Genomic DNA, 22,604 nt, shown 5'->3' on the forward strand with positions numbered 1-22,604 from the left:
AGAATAAGATACTTTTTAAAAGCCTGTAAAATTAGACTATATTTTAGAGATGTAGTAGGGATATTAAAACCATAAAATTGAGGGACCTGGTATATTACTGTTCCATATATGCTCAAAAAGAAAATATTTTCTCCAGTTGTTGAGTCTCATATATTTCCATGAGAAGTTATATATTTTGCATATGTCCTTTAGATCAGGTGTATTAATGATGTGTTTCAAAGCAAGTATCCTTACTAAATTTTGTCTGTTTGCACTATCAGTAATTGAGAAGTGTGTTGAAATCTCCCAATATAATGTCTTAATTTCTCCCTGTAGTTCTGTAAATTTTGTTTTATATATAAGGCTATTACTTATAAATTTAGAAGTTATATTTTTTTAGAGAACCGAAGCACTTCTAACATAATGGCCCTGTTTATCTTGAATATTGCTCCCCCCCTCAAGTCTATTTTTTGTACACTATCACTGCTGCCAGAGCTTTCTTTTGATTAGTCTTTCTCTGTGATGTGTTTTTCTATTTTTGTGTTCTAGGTATGACTCATGTAGGTAACATATGGCTGGATTTTTTATCGAATCTGAAAATCTGTTTTTTAAAAAATCTGTCTTTTAAATAAGTTAAAATTAAATTTATTATGATTATTACTGACTTATTTCTACCCTCTTACTTTATGCCTTATATTAATCATGATTTTTCCTTTTTTCTTAATTCTTTTTGGATCAATTGAATTTTAACTTATTTTTGATCTTATGTGTTCCTCCCTCTTTACTGGTTTTATATTTATATACTCTGTTTCTGTTGTTTCAGTAGTTTCTTTTAAAATTATATATATATATATATATATATATATATATATATATATATATATTCAAAGTATAAAGTTAATTGATGATATTTTAACTTGTTCCTGTTCAGTTTATACCATGGGTCTATTTAACTCCGATCACTTCCTTTCTACTTATATGCAGTTGTCTAGTATTTTAGTGCTGTGCTTTTTTAAACTCACATATTAGTCATTATTATTCTTTTATACTCAGTGTTTAGATTAATTCACATGTTTTCACAGTTTTTTTCTCTCTGTTTCTTCTCAGAACTCATATTTTTCTATTAAGGTAATTTTCCTTCTACCTGAAATATAGTAAAAGCTGTTAGTGGTAAACTCTTAGTTATTATTTATCTAAAAATATTTAGTATTAACCTTGTTCCTAAAAGTTAATTTTGCTGGGTACACAATTTTAACTTGACAGCTAAATTTTCACTCAGCATTTGTAGAATTGGTTCTCCTTTCTCTGGCTTGTAGAGTTTGAGAAGTTGGCAGCCCATTACATTGGGTTTTCTGTATTTGTGGAGTCATATCTTTCATTAGCTCTGGAAATTCTCAGCTGTTATATATTGCTTCTTTTCAAATATTGTCTCTCTTCTCAAAGCATGATACCATTTCTATATGTTGATCAAAATCGTAGGGTTAGCGCAGCTGTGTGGCTCAATCCCCTCAAGGCCCAGCCAGTATTTCCAGTCTCTTGGAGGCCTCTTCTAGGCTCTGATTTTCACGTTTTCTGTGATGACTGGTAAAATGTGGAAGCATTGACTCTCACAATTAGAAGGATCCATCATGATAGAATGCTTCCATTATTCCTGTTCTATACTGATATCTTTTATTAACTGGGATCATAAAAATATCTTATGTATAAACTGAGTAGCAATAATGAAACTTTCATAATCATTGAATGTTCATGCCTTGGAAAGAGACAGGGAAATGTGTCCGTCCAATAGTGCAATGATGCCCAGCTATATTGGTGAATTAAGGGATCTGTCAATGATAATGTCAAATGGAAAGAGGGAAAGAATGCTTCGAAATGTCTAGCTAACAGTAGTGAGATTTGCTACTGAAATTTACAAACAAATAGCTACAAAGACCTTCCAGAAGTAGGTGGTCAGAGGATTTATTGAACTCTAGTCTTTATGGGAAGTGAAAAAGGGAACACCCAGAACACTAAAGCCTTGTACCAAGGCTTGCAAGTGGAGCCTTCTGATACCCTCAGGATAACCACTGAGACCTGAATTTGCTCTTTGATACCTCTGCAGATGACTAAGCCTGAGGTTCAGCACAACCAGGTCACAGAAAATCTCTCCAAAAGGGACTCATTACATATATTTGCGTCAACACAACCCACCATCCTTTTTTGCCAAGACTGAGGGGTAAAGCGAGAAAATTGTCCAAAAAGGAAAATATGAGATTATTTATTTTTTATGACTATAGTAATAAAGAAGTTTCTGCTTTAAAAAAATTGCCTTTCTTCCATTCTCTCCCTTCTCTCCTTCCAGGATGCCAATGAGATGTGCATGGTAACCTCAGCTTACCCTTTAATATTTCTTAACCCTTCTTTCATATTTTCTTTATTCTTCTTATCCTCCATTTCATTTTGAGTAATTTATTAAGATCTGTCTTCCAGTTTATTAATTACCTGTGTCTAATTAACCTATGCCTAATTAATTATCTGTGTCTAATTTACCAAATAAGTAGGCTAATTTTCACTTCTGCAAATTCTTTGTTGAATCCATTTGGCCATTTTTGATAGGCTCTTATTATGCTTTGCTCTTAAAAAAAACAAAAACTTTCATGTCTGTAAACATCCATCAAAGTTATATTTTTAGTTGATAATTCTAATATCTGTTTGATGTTGTTTTTGCTGACGCATGCATAGCAGCTTGTTGTCGTATCAGGAATTTTGAAAATATTTGAGCTCTATTGCTTTAATTTAATCTGCAGTATAACAACTAGAATCTCTGGACAATATTAAAAAAAAAGACAACTGTGAAAGTGTGAAAGAGTGACCTAAAACTTGCAGAAATATGGGGAAAAAGAGGTGTCTATACTTGGAAGAAGAGTGTCACTAGGTGAGTTTCCCATTTTATGTCCTTTTTCCTGACAGCATCTCCAAATTGGTGCCAAGCAGGTGGTGAAAACTCAGGAATGACAGTATGGAAATAGTAAACATCAGGACCAGAACTTTGCGTATTGAGTCACTTTTTCCAGTGCCAATGATTTTCTAGCTCTTTGCAGATGATTGAGAATTGGTAGTACCCTGTTTCCCCAAAAATGAGTCCTAGCTGGACAATCAGCTCTAATGCGTCTTTTGGAGCAAAATTAATGTAAGACCCGGTCTTATTTTACTATACTATAAGACCAGGTCTTATATAACATAATATAACACAAGGCCTGGTCTTGTATTAATTTTTGCTCCAAAAGACGTATTAAAGCTGATTGTCTGGCTAGGTCTTATTTTCGGGTAAACAGGGTAAAGTCAACTCAGCCATCACTAAACAATTGATTTCAACTGGTATAGAGACCCATTCATTATTCTGAAAAAGGCACTTTGTAAATGCTTTACTTTCACAAGAACAGTAATGGACAGGTTAGGAGAAAATGCAGCTCAAATTGATTGGCAATAGTACTGGGTGCAAAGAGTTTCAGGAGAAAGGGTAGAGAGGATTAAGAAAAGGCAGTTATTAGATCCGAGAAGAAAAATTCATGCTTTCTTTCTTTGGTTGTATGTAGGCTTTAAGCTTTCAAAATATATGGGCAAATCCTTTCTGAAATCAGGGTCAGGTATTAATGTTTCTCTTTGAAAGGCAATGTGTAACTCTTTCAGGTTCTTTCCCACTAGTTTCATCAGCATCCATACTCTGAAGATAATTGTTTCACAAAATGATGACTTCTTGCAGTGATTTTGAAAAGGTTAATAAGTGAGCAACAGCATGCATTTTTTAGTCCACACGATACCCTTTTTTTTTTTAAAAAAAAGATCTTCATGTTATTTGCTCTAGGTCATGGCACTGATCAAAAAAGTTAGACATTAGGATTCATCCAGAATTTTTAGGGGTTTCCATATAGTAACACTTAATAATTTAGAATTTATGGTATAATTTAAATGTGATTTAAACTGATTTTATCTGTCATGGAAAAATAACTGGAAACATTTTAAATACCTAAGAGCAAGCACAGTTTCAACTTCTGAAGGAATCCATTTGAGAGATGATAGTAGCAACAAACTTGTACATGATCGAAAAACTTACATATGGACTTACACATCCTTTTAATAGGTATTTCAGCTTAAAATACTGGTGTTGGTAAAAATAGTATTGAAATAAGACATCTAAAAGGAGAATATAATGTTAACTTTTATTGTTTTAACTTTTAAAAACCTCATATTTCAAATGGCAAGCAAAAGTGAATTTAACCCTTCTGGTTATTATAGGCAGGAAAAATATGTACAGCTATGAAGATTTGGTATATTGCATCTGTTTTGGATTTACAAGTTAGGACACTTTTTGGCAGAAAGTTTTGCAAGATTAAAGCAAGCAAACAAAGGGACGTTTTTTGCTTGATTTGCATTCTTCATGGCTTTGTGCAGGGATGTATCCATAGGACCTGTCAGGTATAAGGTATGTAGTTGCACATTTGTAGAACCTAGTATTTCTTGTTAAGTTACTCTGAATTATGAGACAAATTAATTGGCATGCAAACAAGAGTCTACATGCCTTGAGGTTGGCTCCTTATTTGGGCAACTTGAGTATTGCTAAGTAAAGAAAACCAACAATGTCCATATTACTAAATGGCAAGAGCTTAAGATTTAAAATACAGTGCTCTAAAAGTGCGGTGAATGAATGGAACAAAGTCAAATACTAATATTTTGCTTGGAATGATAAAATAACTCATAAACTAAAAAAAAATCAGTACCAAACAATTAAACTTTCAAACTATAGTGTATAATATACAGAGGGTACCAAAAAATGTATACATATTTTAAGAAAGGAAAACGGTATTAAAATTGTAATACTCAATATATACCGATAACAAAAGATGAATACAAGTCACGTTTGACTTCTGCAATTACAAGAGGTGCTCAAAGTAGTTACCATCAGCTTCCAGACACTTCTGATTATTGCTTGAGCAACGTTGACCAAAGTGTCCACTTGTATACAATTTTTGGCACCCCTGGTATTATAAATGTCAGAATCTGCTATTGAAGGATGATACTACAAGCCGACTCTAATTACAAAACAGGATCAGAGAAGTGAGTAACCACAGTAATAGAAGGAACTGGGAGATCACGACTGACCCATTTAAAAAATTAGGCACAGAAAAGAAAAGCGACTAACGTAAACACATATGGCGTGGCAGACTGAGCAAGGATTCAAATTTGTTTTTTCCCCTCTATTTTAGTACTACTTCTAAATGAAGGTGAATGAAGAAGTTGAATGCGTGGGTGGTGGGAGTTGTGGGGAGGAGGGACAGTTCAGGTAAGAAGCCAGAAGTTATATGTAAGGGCGAGATTCATATGGCCACTGGAGCAAAAATCCCAGAGTTGGGGATAATTATTACATTTGTTGTAGAGTTCTGAAAGTACTTTAAAGGCACCTCCATTATGATCATGAACCTGGACACAATCATAACCGTCTTTCTTGCTTTTAATAATGCCCATTGTAGATTACCCACCTTCTTTTTCCACCTAAATTCACTGTATTTAAATGTGTTTCAGTGTTAGAAATGAACTATATCACTTAATGGTACAAGGGTCAGATATATTTGTGGTAAGCAAATATCAGGAAAATAATACACTTATTTTACAAAGTATTCAAGGTAGAAATACCACTTATAGCTTCATAAGGAGAAAGCTATCCCTAACATATTTTACCTATTATGTGGCATTTTCTTTGCAATTGGTGGAGTAATAAGGGAATCAAGACCAAAGAATAATTTACTTTCCTTTGAAATCTATTTAGAAGTCTGATATCCAGGTATTTGTATACAATAATTTATTTATACCCCATGTGTATTCCTAAATTATATGCTACTTAGTTTTGCCTATTTCCAACATAAATGGAATTAAATAGCAATTATTTGTTTGGGGGACTTGCTTTTTTTTTTTTCAGCTCAACTTTATGTTTTGGAGATTTTTAATGTTGTTGCATGAAGCTGCAACTTACTCACTTTTTAAATAGTTATCACTGTATGAAATTATTCATTTAGTCATTATTTATGCTACTATTGATGACATTTGGGTTTTTCATTTTTTGGCTGTCATGAACAGTGTTGCCTCAAACACTCTTGTACATGTCTCCAGATTCATGTTTGCAAGATTTCTCTAGGGGGTTTATCTACATATCCAATTAAACTATGACTCATATTTTTGATTCATACTTATGTATAAAATCTTTCAAAGTAGCAACTGAGATCTGGTTATAGATACCTTGGAGGTCTAATAGTTGAATGATTTTTTTCCTTATAAAATGCACAAATAATTTACAGATATGACCTTATGAAGAAAAGATAGATATGAAGGATTACAGGTTTTATGATAGTTGAGTTTCAGTGACATATTGAGAATTTTAGGCTAGTGCTATAATTGCCTGTTTAGCTTTCTGATTTAGACATGAGAAAAATAAATGCAGCCCATTAAAAAGTACATTGATGTATTGGGTTGAAAAGTACTATTACAATATTGTTATTTAGAACAGGCTGTCTTGGCCTTTTTCAGGATTTGACATTTTGGGTAATTTTCTGAGACACATCTGGATGGGGAATATTTCCGACCCTTTCTTCCATCTATTACTAGCAACCATTTGTCAGTTGTACTTATTTTTACTGTTTATGTGATCTACCAAAAGTAGCATTATTGATTTAGCCAATGATTCAAAAAGTCATTTATTCATTCAATTAATAATTATTGGCACCTCCTATGTTTGAGGAGAACTGGCGGCACATTGGGACTCCAGTGGATAGTCTCTGGGATCACATTTAAGGGGCATGTTGACATTTGGGGTATATGAAAAGATGTTGAGCTCCTTGGATAATATCCAAATGAGGAAGGATTGGAGAGCAATAGTCTTGTTTATCCCAGAAATACAAGATTTAGTTTGTATAGTTCCAGAAAAAAGGACTGGAACCCAACAGGGAAATTTACCTGAGAAGCAAGTGTTATTTATTCATTGACTCATTTATTCATGTAACAAATACTTATTTAGTATCTACTGTAACTAATTGTAGAAGATGCCAGGGACATAATGGTATGCAAGATGGATTCAGTTCCTGACTTCATGGAGTTACAATTTATTGGAAGATGGAGACAATTAAGCAAGCAGTTATAAGACAATGCAATAAGTACTGTTATGGGAAACATAGGGTGCTATTCCACCTCCATTTAAAACACATTCTAATATTAGTATTGTAAAAAAGATGGTAAGAGGGGAATAGTCTGACCCTGGAGGTATTCGAGAAGAGGGTGTTGGGGATATTGTAGAAGTTGCGCCAACCATTACCATTAAAATCCTGTTTAAGTTTTAACTTTAATGATCGTATATATCTTTATAACAGATTCACACGCCTTCGTACACTTCCTATCCTATACTTCCCTTTCTTCCATTCATAGTTCCAGTTCTTTATGTCTGTATGATGAAGTGATTGTCTTTGTGATTTTCACAGACATTTGAATAGGGGGAATAAGGACAAATTCTTAGAATGGAAGTCACTCTTAATTTTTATATTTTTATCTGGGCTGTCAGGTCATTGAGGATAGGCAGAAGTGTTTAATTACACAAATGTACTGTGATCTGATTTTTAGCTTTTATTTTTCCCATTCTTCTTGATGGATAGCCCATGCATGTGGGGGCTCTTAGGGGACATTCTAGTGGGATCCTGTGTTTCAGTGGGAATGGGTAGGCACAAAGAATGTGTAGCATGTCAGTGCTACTGTTTATATAATTATAATGTTTTCTAAATAAGACTATGTTTATTATTATGTTTTGAATTCTTAACATGTCTTAACTAATTAGAAAAGCTGACCTTTCCCTCAGCATTAAAACAATAAAAAAATTATTTTGTGACATTCTCAGGACTCCTTGAGCCTTTCGCATTTAATGTTATAGACCGAAGATGGATATTGAAGAGGTTTGGGTTTACTTTCTCTTGACCCTTTGTGACTTCCTGCTTCTAAGAAAACAGTTTGAAAGACTCTTAAAAGGAATTTCTAGCGTGCTTGGCAGCTCTTATAAAACCACATTTTAGCAAACCAGTATAAATGAAGTATATATGTAAAAAAAAAATCAAAGAACCATATTGCTGATCAAATTAGCACTTTGTTTTGTGGAAATTGGATGCTGTAGAAAAATCTGGTGATTTAGGAAGTGTCTGCTTCTGGTAACTAGATAAACCAGGAACTAAAGTCTCAATTTGGTTAATCATCCTAGTTCATTCAAGCAGACATTTGATCACAAACTGGGTTTTACTCTGTGCTGGCGTTGATAGGTACTAGTGAGTCTGACTAACATGTTTTTTAAGAAAACAGAAAGTTGCAACTTGGGGATCTCCATTCAGATGAGTTCACAAACTTGAAACTAATTCATATGCATTCTCAAAATATATTGGGAAAAAAAACCCAGTTATTCCCACCACTCAGTCAATGGAGAAAATGGATGTTTGTGTCTTTGGTGGTTAGATATTCCTCTTTGAACAGGAGATTCATGTCTCTTAGCTCTCAGGGCAGAGATTCAGCTTGTCTCTCTTGGAATTGTCCTAGAAACTGGCTTCTTGTAAATATTTTAATTGGGATGAAACATGTTTTTGTAATGACAAAAGCGATTTATTCGTTTCATTGTTATTTGTGGAATACTTACTACGTGTCAGATACTCTTCCAGAAGCAGACAGTATGGTAAGAAATAAGGCAGGCAAGAGCCTCGTTTTTATTTATTTATTGAACACTTTTTTAAGGGCTTACTATATGCCAGAAACTGTACTTGGTGCTTTACAGATATTAAGTCATTGAATCCTCCTAACAGTGCTGTGAGGTGGGTACTCTTATCCTTATTCTACAGGTGTAAACACGGAGGCCCAAGGCCACCAAGTTAGGAATGGCTCGTCCAGGGTCTGAATGCAGGATGCGTGCTCTTGACCACCCACTCTGTGGTCACTCTGTAAGCCTGACCTCAGAAGCCTACCCGTTCCTTGTTAAAACAACAAGCGCATACACACACACACGCACACACACACACACACACGCTCAGAAGGAAAAAAAAAAAAGGAAAAAAAAACTACAGGTAATCTGACCAAGGTTAATATATTTGTGTCTGTGATCCATTCCTTACATATGTATGGAGGTGTATGTGTGTGCCTAAATATATGTGATATCTTACTGATTTAATGCCACTTATTTTCACAGCATATTATAAATGTTTTATAGGCCAGTGTATTTTTTAAATGCAATTTTAAAGAGCCCTTCAGTGTTCCATGATTTGTCTATGTCATGATTTATCTAACCAGTTTCTTGTCACTTAACAATGTTTCTCGTTATTGAATTTCGTAAACCCTGCTTTTATTAATTCCATTATAACCAAATCTTTTTACATATCCCTGATTATTAAAAAGTTTTTTAGTGAAGAATGGCATTAAAACTCTTTGTAAGTATTTATATAATATCTACATGCAGTTTATGTCTAATGAATATGACAGTGTTAACAATGTAATCATGCTTTTCCTTCTAGGTTAGTGGATGACAGATGTGTGGTACATCCGGAGGCTGGAGACCTTGCTAACCCTCCCAAGAAGTTCAGAGGTAAGAAATAAATAAGTGTTTTTTATTAATGTGACTTAAGGGGGTGGGAGCCATTTTTGTGTCTTAAAGTAAGTAATGTTAACACTTTATTCAGTGTGAAACTTTCAACTATAAACATGTCCACTGGAAATTCTTTCAAAAATTTTCCTGATTGTTTTTCTTCTTTTACACATTGAAGGATTTATAGTGAAATAGTTAAAATTTTTGTTTTGCTGACGATAGTCTACCTTTTGAAAGGAAATCTTGGTAATTAACTGTAGGGGCCAGTTTTCAAAAAAATAAATACAGCATGAATAATATATACTTATATATTTCTGTGACAATTATACTCCAAATGTTAGTGTTTCATGAACAGTTTTTTAATTTATCTTTGTAAAATCTCCAGGAGGGTGACAGTTGATGTGTTAGCTTAGCTTTTCAAGTGTCACTTTGGATGGTGTATAATAATGAACAATTGTCTTAAAACTTTTTCCTAAGTATAATTTTAGAAATAGCTTGATAAGATCAATAAGGAAATTGGTTATAGTAGAGACTGGTTATTATTCGACTGTTATAAAATAAGGATTAATGAAATATGCAAAGAATCATACACAACAAAAACCAGTAATTAAAATCTTGCTTAAATCAATTTCACAGTTTCTGTGTACTTATAACAATAAAAATAATTTAAAAACAGCATTCATTTTGAGCACGCTGTGTAACAATTCTTTTCACAATGGTGAAAAGCAGCTTTCGTAAGAGGTAAAAATCTGGAGAGAGAATTAAGGGGATTCCCCAGAGCCCAGAGCCAAGTCAGGATGTGATGCTTACTGCTCCGGGGAAGGGAGATGTTTAACATTTGTAAAATATTTCCTGGTTTCATTCCCTGTGATAGGCACTTTCCACACAATTCTCATTATAAGAATATTATATGTATTTCATTCTCCCTAAACCCAGAAGCTTGCAGAGAGTGACAAGCACGATAAGTATGCTTTGAGTTTAGAGGTCCAAATTTCTCCTCCAGTGGAAAAATTAACGTCAAATTGGCTGTGACTGATACACTGCCCATTAGAAGCACCCATAAAACTGCCCAGCAGGGGCACTCCTCTAACCCTAGACAAGTGAGGTGTTCTCGCCATAAACTGTCCCCACTGAGTATGTTACTGAAATCCAAGTTCATGTGCCCCACACTTTGAAAGGCCAAAACTCAAAATGTCACAGTTTGGAATAAGGAAAGGTTTATCGATTGAGAAGGCACCGACCGAGAAGATGGGAGACCTAATGGTGCCCCAAATCAATCTTGCTCACTGGACTAAGTTAAGGGTTTTTAAGGGGGAACAGGTATGCCAAAGTGCTGGGAGAACAAGTTTTATTTGGAGGACCCTATGATAAACGGGCATCAATGCAGGTTCTCCCTGGACAGTGGACCCTTGGCTTCTGAAATGGTTCTGGTGTTTAAGTTCTGGTTATGTCCTGGTTGTTTGGTTCCGTGTGTGTGTGTGTGTGTGTGTGTGGTGGTGGTGGTGGTGTGAGACTTTGGTTCCAGGTACAGCAGGAGGGCAAAGTTCTCTGCTGTTGTGCGCATGCTTTGGCTGTATGACTTGAGGTTTTGGTCTGTTGTCTCTGAAAAACGACTCAGTATCTTGTTAAACAGGATAGGACCATTTTGAGCTGGTTCTGTAGTTACAAGGATGGACTCAATAAAATTACCTGACTGACAGACCCAGAACCACCAGCCAAAGATGATGCGATAAGTGTGTGGAAATGATTTCAAAGATAGAAGAGGGTAGAGAATGGAAGCATAGACACTATGAAAAGAGAACAGATAGGTTCTGAAAAGTTCAAACCAGCATATTATATAAAGATGAGGAGAGAATTAGTGCTTTGGAAAAGAGATCTGAGGAACTCACCTAGGATGCAGTACAGAGAGATACAAAAAAGGAAGAGATGAACGAGTCATGAAAAGCTTGGAGGATAGACTGAGAGTGTTCGGCAGTAACTAATCAAATTCTAGAAGGAGAAGCTAGAGCGAATGGGAATGAGGCAGTATGTGAAAGAGTCTGAGTGAACACTTTCCTAAATTGGAGAGAAACACTGTGCCTCTGGTGGAAGAGGCACACTGAGTTCAGAGTAGTAGTGATAAACAAACCCAAATTCACAGAGACTCCTTTTGTGAACTGTAGTCCATTAAAGATAAAAAGAAAAGTTTTAAAAGCAAACCGGGACAACAAATCTGTATTGGTAAGAGGAAAAAGCACGGGATTCAGGGTTTGACTGTACCGCTCACTGGTTGTGTTATCTTAAGTAGGTCACCTAACTGCCTTGAGCCTCAGAGGCTGTCTGTTGTTGGCTGGTGGCAGTAGGCGTGGATAATAACAAGAACAACGTCAACCACACAAGGACTTGAAATCTTTCCAGAGAATGACCGTGCAAGTGTTTTAAGTCATTCTACAAATGATAGTTAACTTATTACAGAAAGGCATAATGTATTTTCTTTAAACATGTTTGACTCTACTCTTATATTATAACCCCATCAAGGGCAGCATTTTATTTTTTGCTTTTTGTGTCTTCCAGCATAGAGTTTGCCCATAGTAGACAACCAAAACAATAGCTGTTAGATGCTTTTGGATGACAGACCCAAACTTTGCCTGGGACCATGTGATAGAACATGGTTCCCAGGGGTGCCTACACTTCATTGTCAGGAGCGTGGGTAGCCTTATTTCAGTCAGGGGAGATTCATCTTTCAAAGATAAACGTTCAGGGTTTATGGTTGCCTTTTTCTTCTTTGCCAGCAAAATGAGTTGTTTTAAAGTGCAAAGCTTATTTCAGTGTGTCTGACGGAACGCCGGGGTAACAGCTGTGTACTCCATCTGTAATTATATGCAGATATACGGAGACTTGGTGTCATGTTATTTGGCAGGCACTGGTTCAAAGTTTGAATCACTCAGCTGCTCCATCCTGCCCTTGGAAGGCTGGCTTTTTCTGTCATCTAACATTGTCCTTGCTAGTTTGCTCTCATTTTCTACCTCTAGTTTAAGACTAAACTATTCTTTCACTCCATTTATCATGGGAGAAGGAGGGTCCTTTTTTTTTTTTCTATTGGAGATTCAGGGTTCCCTTTTAAAGCTCTGACTCTTCCCCTATGATTCTTGGGACTCCATCCTGATGGAGCCCCAGAGGAGAGCTCGCTGAGATGGGCTTGCCTCTGCCCTAGTTTTTATAGACTGCTCAATAGCCGTAAGCAGACCTTGTCCCAAATGCCTCGTCCTTTCACTTGGCTTGTCCTTTCACTGCTCTTGCATTACACCATTCTCTGCCTGACTGTATTTCCCCAGTTCCCTTTGACTTTAAAAACCATTGCTTTTTTGTACGGTTGCCTCCCAGAATCACCACCCCTGCATTTCCAGACTCCTCTGCCAAGTTTCCAGAGCACCCTCCCTTACTGTTACTTTTTAGATAAGGTGAAGAAACAATAGCTTGTCACAGTTCAGCAACACCTCAGTTCCTCCTGCGTCGGCTAGACAAATGGATTTCTCAGACTGATGTGAAAAAGCTTTTGTTTTTCGTACTCACTCTGATTTGTTCATGTGAATCATACAATTTTAGAGCTTCTAGGTGATTAAAAGTAAATCTAATATAACTCCCCCAGTGTTTTGAATGAGGAGCTAAAGTTCCAAAAAGGTTAAAATAATTCTCCCCCATGCACAATTATACAATGGAGTACTCTTTTGACTGTGTCATATTGCCTCACATATGAACAGAGGAAATTAAGTTTTCACAAATGAACAACTTCCCCAGGGTTTATTGAATGCCTAGCGGACAGCTGTTTTTCAGTAGACAACAGAGAATCAGAATACAATTAACAGAAGCACAGTGGCTTTCTCTTAAGTGCGTATAAAATTATTTTGATAAAATATTCTTTATTTTTCAAAGATAAACTTTAAACTTTGGAATAAACTCAGATGTACAGAGGAGTTATAAAGGATGTGCTATAGAAAGAGTTCCCTTCATCCAGTATCCCCTAATGTTAGCATCTTACATAGTCATGGTACATTTGTCGAAGTGAAGAAATTACCATTTGCATTACTATTGACTGAATTCCAGGCTTCTTTTGGATTTCATCAGTTTTTCCACTAATGTCCTTTTCCCATCCAGGATCCCACATGGCATTTAGCCATCATGGCTTCTTAGTCTTCTCTGGTCTGTGATACTTTCTCAGTGTGTCCTTGTTTTTTCATGACCTTGATACTTTTGAAGAATGCTGGCCAGGTATTTTGTAGAGGGTCTTACAATTTGGGTCTGCCTGATGTTTTTCTCATGATTAGACTATGGTTAGAGTTTTGAGACTACCACCAAGGTTAACTATCCTTCTGATCACACAAGGAGCACCTAATGTCAACATGTTTTATCACTGGTCCAATTTTTTGATATACAATTTAACCAGCCCCTCTCACACAAAATTATGGCAGTTATTTTTGTTGTCTTTGTAGTCTTTTGATTTTTCTTTTTTTCTTTCCTAGTTTCTTTATGCATTTGTGCCCCCCGTTCTCTAGAAGACCCATCTCAGGTGTGGATTTTTCCAAAAATCTGTGCCTGTTTATACATGTACATTTTCTTTTAGGAGGAGAAACTCACATAAGTCAAAGCAAGAGAAGTTTATGTGTCCTTTTATTACCATTCGGGTGATAAAATATAGAAGTAATGGAGAACCCAGGAAGCCACTCTCCAGGAGGGCTGAGGGAAGAAAAGACAGTCTCTTCTCTTGGTTGATTATAGATACTCCCTGGGATGGGCCATTTGGTGTTGAAATTCTGAGATTCTGTGGTCCTTTGACATGTGACTATTTCAGAATCCACCATGCCTACCAAGTGGCCACTTCTGGCAAGCAACAAGTTATTATAAACCATAAGTTGGAATGCTTCAGGCATTGAAATTAAAATACAGAATTTCTCTGCTGTGCAGTGGAACACTAAAGCAGGTACTGAAAATCAAGGCTTGGAGGAAGATTGACAAGATCATTTCTTTAACTCAGTTCCTTCTCTTCAGATAGTTCAGCGAAGTTATTTTGTAAGCTGGAACTCTCACCTTTTGCTTCTACACATGGAGGTTACACACTCAAGTGTATAAGAGAAAAAGTCATGTTGCTGGGTAGTAGTTTGACTTTTTACATGGTTGAATGTATCAGTCTCGTCTAAAAGTGATTCTGTATGAGCCAGTTATAAATATTTCCTCTACCAGCTTAACAATTGCTTTATTGCATTCCTTTAGGTTTGGTGTTAGTGTATTTTTGTTTTGATGAATACTGAAACTATTTCAGATTCAAAATAACTAGCATTTATTGAAAATTTAATACCTGCTACACTGTGCTTGCGGCTTCCTATGCGTTTTTATTTAGTCATCACAATAACGCTATAAAGTGGAAATTGTGGCGATCCCAATTTTGCAGTTGAGAGAGTTAAGTGTAAAGAAGTTATGCAACCACCTTAAGGTCACCAAACTCATTACTGGTAGCGTTGGGACTCATACCAAGTTTGTCTGACTCCAGAACTGTTTGTTCTTAACCATTATACCATATCATCTGTTGAATCATGCCATTCTATAAATTTTACCTGTTGGTCCTGTAGAGCCACATAGATTAAATCCAATCCGTCTTCCACACAATGCCCTTTAAGTATTTGTTTAGAATGACCAGATTCCTGCAGAACTTTTCCTCTATCCCCTTAATTTAAAAATTTCTTTCACTTGTTGCCAGCTGTACATTCTTCAGTGGTTTCTCTAGCCTTCAGCATAGTGTGTGTCTGTCCTCTCTGGTTAGGCTCCTGTTTGTCAGTGTAATTCTTAGTGGCGTAGAAAGAACTGAACATAGTACATTGAGGTGCAGTCTGATCAGAATCGCCCTCTTTTTTGGATGTCACATCTGCTGCCCAAGAATCCTGGACAGGAATCCGTAATTTACCTCCATTTGTTAGTCAACTCAAACAAACTTCTGATGCATTTTGATTTGTATCTCTGAATCGTCATATTCCTCCTCCTAAGCTGTATAATTGGTACGTTGGAACCAAGTGGAGAAGCTGTTATATTTCATATTATTAGCATTGGCTCATTATTGTAGCCAGCCAAACTCTCTCTCTCTCATCTTCATTTTCATCCAAATTATTTATTCAAATTCCTAGCCTCATGACATCTTGAAATTTATTAAGTTGATAAAAGGTATATGTGTGAGTCTCTCATTTTATGTGTTATTCCAGTGTTAGTGAATATATCTGAGGAGAAATAGATTAGCACTGTGTTAGTTGGAGTACCTACAAATCACACCCTGGAAGCGTTGGATGGAGGTCACGTTTGGGAGGCGATCCCTGGAAGCATGGATGAGGAAGTGGGGGAGAGTGAGCCTAAAGGAAGAGTGAGCCTAAGGAACACAATAAAGTGCTCCTTAATGCCCCCCAACTGTGGCAGCTGGAACTCAGTCCTTCTGGGGCTCTTGAGAAATCGTGAGGATCATGCCTCAGAATCTCCAATCCAAGGACAGAAAGTCTGGGGTCAACTTCCATCCTCTGTGGGTTGTGGGGTGCCCCTGAGGGCATTATCACCTCCTTCCACGACATACGCACTTCTGGGTTGCTCCCGCTTGCAGCTGGGCAGTTTCTCCCAGTGTCAGGGAAAGCCCTCAGGAAGAGGAGAGATGCAGGAACTTGAAGTTGGAGGCTGTCAGCGTGCTGGAAACTGTCCATCCACTGCGGTTGTCAGTGAACTTGGGCCTGAGGACACATGACTTGTGCATACTCAGAATTTGTACCCATTTTTTTAATTGAAAGACCTCCAATTAGACTGTAAACTGAGGGTAAACACTGTGTTAGCCTGTGCTCTGTTGAATTATCAAGATCAAGAACAGTGTTTTACATATTATTGGGGCTGAATTAATTTTTGTTGAATTAATGAATAAAGCTCTGGAAAAAAATTATAATTCTTAAAGGCAGTATAATTTCAGTTCTGTCATCAGATGCTTTTTTGGGGGTCTTATGACTACCCAGCATGTAACAGTTGTTAGCAGATTACTTGTTTTATGATAAAGCAATGCATAGACCTGTTATTTAATTATAGTCTTAAATTGTACACCTCTGTGTTTAAGTTCATTGGTGTCAAATTGTGCATTCTAACATACACCTTTAGCATGAATAGCAGAATAGAGAAATTTCTATAGGTATTAAATGAAAATTTTTTTTTAGGTTGTATCATTTTGTAGTTTGCTGCTATTCAAAGAGGTTTAGAAAATTGCAATGGATTTGCAAGCCAACGCTTACATGATTTATACTAAAGCATCTTTAAAATTCTCCAGTTGAATGTTACTGCTGTGTTGATCCTGTGTATTTGTGGTAAGTCATTATATTAAGAACCTTTTATTTCTAATCCCTTATTATTAAACTCTTAAATGGCAGTGGAAATTGGATAAGTTTACTTTTCTCAGTGAGCTTTCAGAGCAGGGCCAAAGGATGAAATAAAAACAGATTGCATCGTCTTTTTGCTTCTGTTGTTGATGCGAGTCAAGTTTATAAAAGTAGTTGTACTTTCAAACACTTTCTAGTGGAGGGCCGTTGCTGTGATTCTGAGTGGGAAAATAGGACTTCGTACCGTGAAAGTCTCATGAGTTGCTGTTAAGGCAACGCTTACAATTAATTGTGTATATAATACATATGGTGTATGAATTTTGATTGATTTGTGGCTTTAAATTGTGAGGTTTAATTCTCTCCTTTAAGAGTGAGAAGTGATGGGCAGGAAGTTAGCACCTGTGATGCAGGTGGTGTGGTGGAGTAGAAACCATTCCCTGATTCCCTCACTTACTAATCATGTATCCAGGGGCCAATTTTCCTGAGCTGCTGGCTTGTGTATAAAAATCTCCTCTCCAGTGTTGTGTGTGAAGTTGGTTATGTGTCCAAATTCATTGGAAGTGCTGAATAAATACCATTTTGTCTGTGAATATTTCAACTTAATAACCAAGACGACACTTTCCATGAACAGAAAGTCATAAATATTAAAATTTTTAACTTTGAACACTTATGATGAATGGTCTTTATCCATGTTGCCTTATTCAATTCTTTATTAAGAATTTTACAAATGTGGAAACTACACTTAGAGAAGTAAAGTAACATGCTCAAGGTCACACAGCTTGTGCAATAAGGCAGGTTTGTTTGAAGTTGGTGTTTTTCAACACTATGAAATCCTGGATACATTTCGTAGAGATTTATTGAATATCCACTGTGTGCGATGCAGTGTGTGAACCAGTTGCTATGATTCAAATGAGTCAGAAATGAATGCTGCTCTCAAGGAATTTATAATCTAATGAGAGAGATAAGATATGTATATAAATAATTATAGCACAAAAGAGAAAGTGATAAGGGCTAAATAAAAAAGTATGGCGAAAGAACTGTGGGAGGATGGAGATTTTAATTTCCTGTTTTGAGAGGTGAAGACAGCTTCTTAATGAACATAGCATTTAACCTGTAACTTGAAAGATTTATGCTGGTGGGGAAGGGACATCTAAGCTTCTCAGGCCTAGTTTGCACCTTTTCATTAAAGTAGTTCTTAGGGTAATAATTGCTATGCAAAGCTATGTTTCATTTCCTATTTAAAGTAATGGAATATTTGGTATACTTTTGAGTAGACTGAGATGAAAGCACCAAGCCATTACCCCCAATAAATTTAGTGGTCTGCAGGAAATAGACAAGAAAATCAATGATAACTAAATGTGAGCAGACTACTCTACTATCACTGCTGCTAATCATGAACATGTATTTCGTCCTTACTATATGTCAGGTAATGTTCAAAATGCTTTATATTTTATTAATCCATTTAATTCTTACACAACCCTAAGTAGAATATTTTATTATTATCTGCATATATTAGATGAGGTACTATAACAGAAACAAAACAACAATAAAAACCAATGGCTTATTATATAAGATAGTTTATTTCTCTCTTAGTTCCTAGTTGAGTGATCCAGAACCATCTTACAACTCTACCATCCTTAACACATGGCTTTCGAAGTTGCTCCAATAGTCACCATTTTTTAGTTAGTAAAAAGGAAGTAAGAGGAATGGAGGGCAAAAAGATTCTTTGACAAGGACATATGGAATTGCACATGTCACTCCTATTCATATCTCATAGTCACATAGTATAATAGGGTGGAATGGTGCCTCCCCCCAAAAAAATAAGTCCATGTTCTAATTCCCAGAACCTGTGACTATTACCTTATTAGGAAAAAGAGGCTTTGCAAATGTAATTACATTAAGCATCTTGAGATGAGAGTATCCTTGATTATGTGGGTGGGCCCCAAATGCAATGACAAGTGTCTTTATAACAGACAGAAGAGAAGATACACAGAGGAGAGACCGTGTCAAGACAGAGACAAAGCATGGAATTATGTTGTCACAAGCCAAGGAATACCTGGAGCCATCAGAAGCTGGAAGAGGCAAGAGAAGATTTTCTCCTAGAACCTTAAGAGGGAACATGGCCCTGAAGACACCTTTGAACCTCTGGCTGCCAGAACTAGGAAAGAACAAATGTCTATTGTTTTAAGCTACCAGCTTGTGGTAATTTGGTATGGCAGCCACAAGAAACCAATACACATGGCTATATCTTGCTGCAAAGAGGCTGTAGAAGGTGTTAGCGGGCTGGCCATGTGCCTGCTTAAAACTCAGGAATTCTGTTACCTAAAGGAAGAAGAGAGTGGATATTGAGGAGAAGGGGTAACAGTCTCTGTCACATCTCATTCTATAGATGAGGAAATTGAAGTGCAGAGAAGTTAAGTAACTTGGCCCAGGTTGTGTAACTAGAAAGAAGCAAAATTTTGATGAAAATCCAGACCCTTCGTCACTAACTCACTGCCTTTACACATAAGGGGCTATGGAAGCACAGAGAAGAGGATTGTAATTGGCTTGGGAATTCAGTGGAAGAATGGAGGTGAGCTGGAGCTATGGAAAAATGGACAGTTGTTAACCAGGTGGAAAGCAGGGGGTTGAGGAGAAAGAGGCATTTCTGGCTGATGCACAGAGGTGTAGAGTAGCATGACCCATTTTTGGTTGTAGCTTTTAAGAATAGTTAAAGCTTAGAAGAATGTGGAAGAGTAGCAGAGAAGGGGAGTCCAGTTGCCTAATGGCCTTGTGTGTATGCCATACTGAGGCATTTGATTTTTATGTTAAAGATAGTGGAGAGCTATTAAAGGATTTTAACTTGGGCTTTGACATGAGCAGAAATGAAAGTTTGAAAGACTATTCTCTTACGTAGACGGGTTAAAAATGTAGGGTGGGATATCAACTAAGAAGCTGTTAAAATAGTTCAGAAAATTTGACAGTGGAGTTAGGATAGTAGCTATGGATGGAGACAAGGAGATGGATTTAACTATAGTAGGACTTGATGACTAATTGTATGTGGAAGTGGGGTGGGATGTGGGAGTGAGGGAGAGAATGTATCCTAGAATTCTCCAAGGTTTCAGGCTTGGGCTGTGTGGGCAATTTTAGTAGCATTTACTGAGCTATGGAATATAATAGAAACTACTTGACAGTTTCAGTTTTTTATCATGGTGTAACAAAATACCCCTAAACTGAATGGCTTTCTCAGCATCCATCTATTTAACTCATAAATTTTTGGTTTCTCTGATTGATTCTGTTGCTCTGAACTGGCTTAGCTGATCTCTGCTGAACTTGCTTATGCATCTGTGGTCATTTGGCAGCTGGATGGTCTAGAATGGCTTCCCTCACATGTCTGTTAGTGAATAGGTTGTTGATGGGGGTGGCTGGGCCATTTTCTGGGGGTGGCTGTAGCCTCATTTTCTGGCAGGCTAGCTGAGATTCTTCACACAGGGATAGTGTTGTGAGAACAGCCAAGAAAGGGCAAACCCCAGTGCTTAAGCATTCTCCGAACCTCTGCTGTGTCACATTTACTAATGCGACATGGCTAAGGTCAGATACAAAGAATGGAGAAATTGACTCTACCTTTTGAAGGGAGGAGCTGCAAAGGGACATGCATACACGTACAGGGATGGGGAGAATTTATGATCATCTTTGCAATTTACCACAATAATGAATTTTGTTCTGGCATCCTTTCTGCCGGAGAAGAAGATCTAGAAGATTGACTGGATTTGTTAATCTGGAGGCTCTGGAGAGAAATCTAGATGGAAAAACAAATTTGACATTTACTAATATATGGATCGAATTTAAAGCACTGAGAGGGAGAAGAAAAGAGTACCCTCAATAGAATCCCTAGGAATACTAACATTTAAGGTACCTGAAGAAAACAACAATATCAAGAGCCACAATGAAACACCACTACAGAAAAGGCTAAAAAAAAAAAATACTGACAATACCAAGTGTGGACAAGGACACAGATCAACTAGGTCTCTCAGACATTGCTGGTGGTGTACAAAATGCTACAGCCATTTTGGAAAAGAACTTGGCAGGTTCTTATAAAGTTAAACACACACTTACTATTAATATATGACGCCCAAATCTCTTAATTATTTACCCAAAACAATGAAAACTTATGTTCACACAAATATCTGTACATGAATGTTTATAGCAAAAATTGAAAACAATCAAAATCTCTTTCACCTGGTGAATGAATAAGCAATACACCCAACGGTATGTTCATATAATTGATAATAAAAAGGAATGAAGTGCTAATACACCCAACAACACAGTGACTCTCAAATAATTTATGTGAAGTGAAAAAAGCCAGTTTCAAAAGGCTACATAATGTATGACTTCATTTAAAGGCCATTCTGGAACAGGCTGAGGATGGAGGGGTGAATTTAACCAACTCAAGAATAGCCCCAAGGGGCAAAATTATCCCTGAGGTGGTACGAGTACTCTCTTGACTTCATTTGAAAAAAAGCGAAGTGACTTTTTTCACATCTAAGGCTGGCTGTGCAAGAAGATGGAGAAAGACCTTATTCATTCAGGACTCTACCTCTCTGTGTCTTCATAGGTGGGTCCTCGGTGAGGTCTTTAGATACAGTTAGAGTTTTAATTTTGGGGAAAAGAATCATCCTTATTATAGTAAAACAAAGTACATCTGAATCACTTTTATAGGCTATTTGGTCTTCTGAATGATACGGAGGGTTAAAGTATTTCTACCTATGCTATAGTCATGATTGACTTTATATTCCTTAGGAAAGTAATCCCAATTATATGATTCCAGTGGAATTTCCTATGGGAAATGCCTTCTTTTTTATAATATAGTTTCCAGGAACAGATTGTGGTGAGAAACATGGACTGTTTATATATCTGAATCTATGGCTCACTCAAAAACTCTTCAATGAATTAAATGGTGGCTATTTTTAAATAAACTCTTTCACTTATTCTTCTTATGTTGTCGTGTATTAGACATATTAAAAGGCATATGAAAAAGTCAAATCACTTCCGTTTTCACATACACTATAACATAAATAATCTCTAGTCGGAGAGTGTCATAAACATATTTATTATTATAAGTGGAATTATGTGTGAATTTAGATTCTACTTCTATGATTTATGATAGGTGGGCCTTCTTGTTTTACTGTCTTCTAAGTATTAAATAAATTCATAAACATTGTGTTTTGTTTATGAAAGTCTCTGTGTATCTGTGTAAAGCTTACTAATAATTCACTTATTCAAACTGCCACTAATTCAAGCTACCACTACTAAGAAAAAAGATCGATTTATACATTGTGTATTCAAGTTCAGGTCAACTGCCTTTCCTTCCCAGATGTTGATTTAGTGAGTGAGCAGTTTAAAGATCTTCTCTGATCAGGTGCCTTTGTTTACATTTTGTGGTTTTCAAGGTAAATACAGCAATTTCAGAATAAAGCAAACACTGCTGGCAGATAGCATCGTTTGTTTTACACATGCTTGGAAGTAGTTTGGAAACTTTGTCTTTTAAAGAAAAAGATAGGTAAAAACTTAATAAAGCAGCCCTCAAAAGTGGAGATCCAGCCTCAGTTGGTGATGTACCACTGACCCACCATTGCTGAATTGAACCTTGCTTG

At 36.5% G+C, this 22,604-nt stretch overlaps 1 protein-coding gene across 1 annotated transcript in view; it reads left to right on the forward strand.

The window, feature by feature from the left end:
- ITPR2 (inositol 1,4,5-trisphosphate receptor type 2) overlaps nt 1-22,604 on the forward strand; it is a 431,615-nt gene that overhangs the window by 29,319 nt on the left and 379,692 nt on the right. Inside the window, exon 2 of the mRNA XM_019737570.2 lies at nt 9,537-9,607. Coding sequence (XP_019593129.2) covers nt 9,537-9,607 — 71 coding nt within the window. The remainder of the gene's footprint in view (nt 1-9,536; nt 9,608-22,604) is intronic.

Source organism: Rhinolophus sinicus, linkage group LG02 (genome assembly GCF_036562045.2).
Source record: "Rhinolophus sinicus isolate RSC01 linkage group LG02, ASM3656204v1, whole genome shotgun sequence".
NCBI classification, from domain to species: domain Eukaryota; kingdom Metazoa; phylum Chordata; class Mammalia; order Chiroptera; family Rhinolophidae; genus Rhinolophus; species Rhinolophus sinicus.